Source organism: Ammodytes marinus (genome assembly GCF_949987685.1).
Source record: "Ammodytes marinus genome assembly, chromosome: 21".
In the NCBI taxonomy this organism is placed as follows: domain Eukaryota; kingdom Metazoa; phylum Chordata; class Actinopteri; order Uranoscopiformes; family Ammodytidae; genus Ammodytes; species Ammodytes marinus.
The window spans coordinates 25,185,356-25,187,640 of record NC_137225.1 but is presented as its reverse complement, the minus strand read 5'-3'; the positions used below and the strand labels follow the sequence as shown (position 1 = coordinate 25,187,640).

Here is a 2,285-nt window from a genome sequence, read left to right as displayed (position 1 = left end):
CCAAAATAAGCTCATGAGATATGGCTGGTCTCACGAAGGCTAGACTGGCGACTACATCAACCAATCAGAAGCTGCCTTACTACAAACTTTAGGTCTAAAAATTATCCCTGATTTCGCCGGGCATTTTTTGAACCCCATGGAGAATTGATAAAGGAGATAAATCCATTTTAAGCTCTCTTGATATCAGGCTAGTCTCAGCAGCGGGCTAGTCGTAACGCTACTGTTCACCTCTTTATATATATATATATATCTTTCTTCTTTGTCTTCATCTGTTTGCAAGACCACAACAAGCATGGTGCAGTTTGACATTTTTCGGGCGATTCGACTCCGTGTCACTTTCGCCTGTGTGAACTGGTAGCTGCCTTTATTTACTGGGCACTCCCCCCCCCTAGTGGCTAAAGCAAGCAGTGGAGGGAGGGGGTGGGTGTGTGTGTGTGTGTGTGTGTGTGTGTGTGTATTGTAATGTGCGTAACAACTCATACGAATAATAGAATAAATCCAAATTCCGTTGTGTATGTCATACGATTCCAATTAAGACCATTGTATTCTAAAAGGGGGCGGCGGCCTTAGCAGTCAAACCGCATCTCCAGTGAATCGTCATAGCCCCTGTTGTTGTTGCTGTTGTTGTCATGGTGATTGTTGTTGTGATGGTGACCGCCGATGCCCGATAAGAACGTTGCCGTAACCGGGGCTCCTGTTGCCGTGGTGAGATTGAGAGTGTTGCTGTTGTTGTTATGGTTGCCGTTGTTGTTGTTACCGGGGGATATTGTTGTTGTCGTTGTTGGGCTTCGTAGCGTAGCCGCGGTGATACTGGTGAGGTTGATGCCGAGCGTGAGGCGAGTTTGTTCCAACGCTTTCTCAGGGACAGCGAACGCCTCGAGCTTTTTCTCCCCGTTCGCCATGTACGAGTTCTGGCAACCGCGACAGATACAGTCCAGACACGCCTAGGGAAAGAGACAGTTAGGATGAATAACATTATAGTAGTTTTATTCATTGCATATAGCCAAAGAACTCCCAAAAGCAAACTCTCAACACATTTCTTTTTTTCTTTCTTTCAAACGCAATATTAAAAGAAAGTGAAACGATAAAATCAGTTTTTAAAATCAGGTTAAATGTAATATTATCAAAAGCTGAAGGCTAATTCTGGCAGCCGCGACAGAGACAGTCCGGACACGCCTAGGGAAAGAGACAGTTAGAGTTAATAACATAGTTTAGGGGGGGCGCCCTTAGCTCAGTTGGTAGGGCGTCCCCCCCATGGGCCTCGGCCAGCAGCAGACCCGCGTTCGATTCCAGCCCGCGGTCGTTCTCTGCATGTCACTCCCCTCTCTGCCCCATTTCAACTCTGTCTCTACACTATCAATAAAGCATAAAAATGCCAAAAAATATCTTAAAAAAAATTAAAATAACATAGTTTAGTTAGATTATGTTTTATATTGACATCACAATTACATCGGAATAACCAGATGAATTGTTTCAGGGTTTTTTTTTTAGCATAATGCTAGTTCTCAATACACACAAACAATACTACTGCAAATGCCACAACACAAACTAATGATACATAAATTCATTAAAGGTGCAGTGTGTAATATGACATCATCAAGAAAGTTCTACAAAGTTCTAGAATGCAACGCTCCCTGGGTAACCCCAACCCTTTAGAATAATAACAGAAGCTACAGTGGCCTTCAAGGACAAGAACAATTCTAAATTTTAAACAATGCACCTGATGACATTCCAACTATGACACTTTCAAGATGGCGGCACTAGGCCTTGGTCCAAAATATGCAGAAATATGGACATATATGAGACCCTTTCTAAGGAAAAAAATTATAATTCAAAACATTTTTTTCAGCTATTATGCACTAAATTAAATGTACTTATGGATATCATAATTACTTTCTACAAAATCTGCTAGGAAATAAAACCCACAATTCTACACACTGCAGGTTTAAACGTTTAGTCAACCATAAAATACTTTTATTAACTGCAGTAAAGTAGAAAAGGAAAAATGTCCCCGTTAATCATCAACTATAGAGCAGTGGTTCCCAGAGGCAAAACTGTCACTCTATGGTGCGTGCCCTGATCATTTCACCAAATAAAAAATAAGGCAACACACACACACACACACACACACACACACACACACACACACACACACACACACACACACACACACACACACACACACACACACACACACACACACACACACACACACACACACACACACACACACACACACACACACACACACACACACAATCTATTCATCAGTATCCCCCGTGTCC

At 42.3% G+C, this 2,285-nt stretch overlaps 1 protein-coding gene across 1 annotated transcript in view; it reads right to left on the bottom strand.

The window, feature by feature from the left end:
- Positions 1–566: 566 nt before the first annotated feature.
- LOC307267729 (E3 ubiquitin-protein ligase MSL2-like) overlaps positions 567–2,285 on the bottom strand; it is a gene marked incomplete at its 3' end in the record, with an annotated part of 6,026 nt that continues 4,307 nt past the window's right edge. The window contains exon 4 of the mRNA XM_080050111.1: positions 567–944. Coding sequence (XP_079906237.1) covers positions 567–944 — 378 coding nt within the window. The remainder of the gene's footprint in view (positions 945–2,285) is intronic.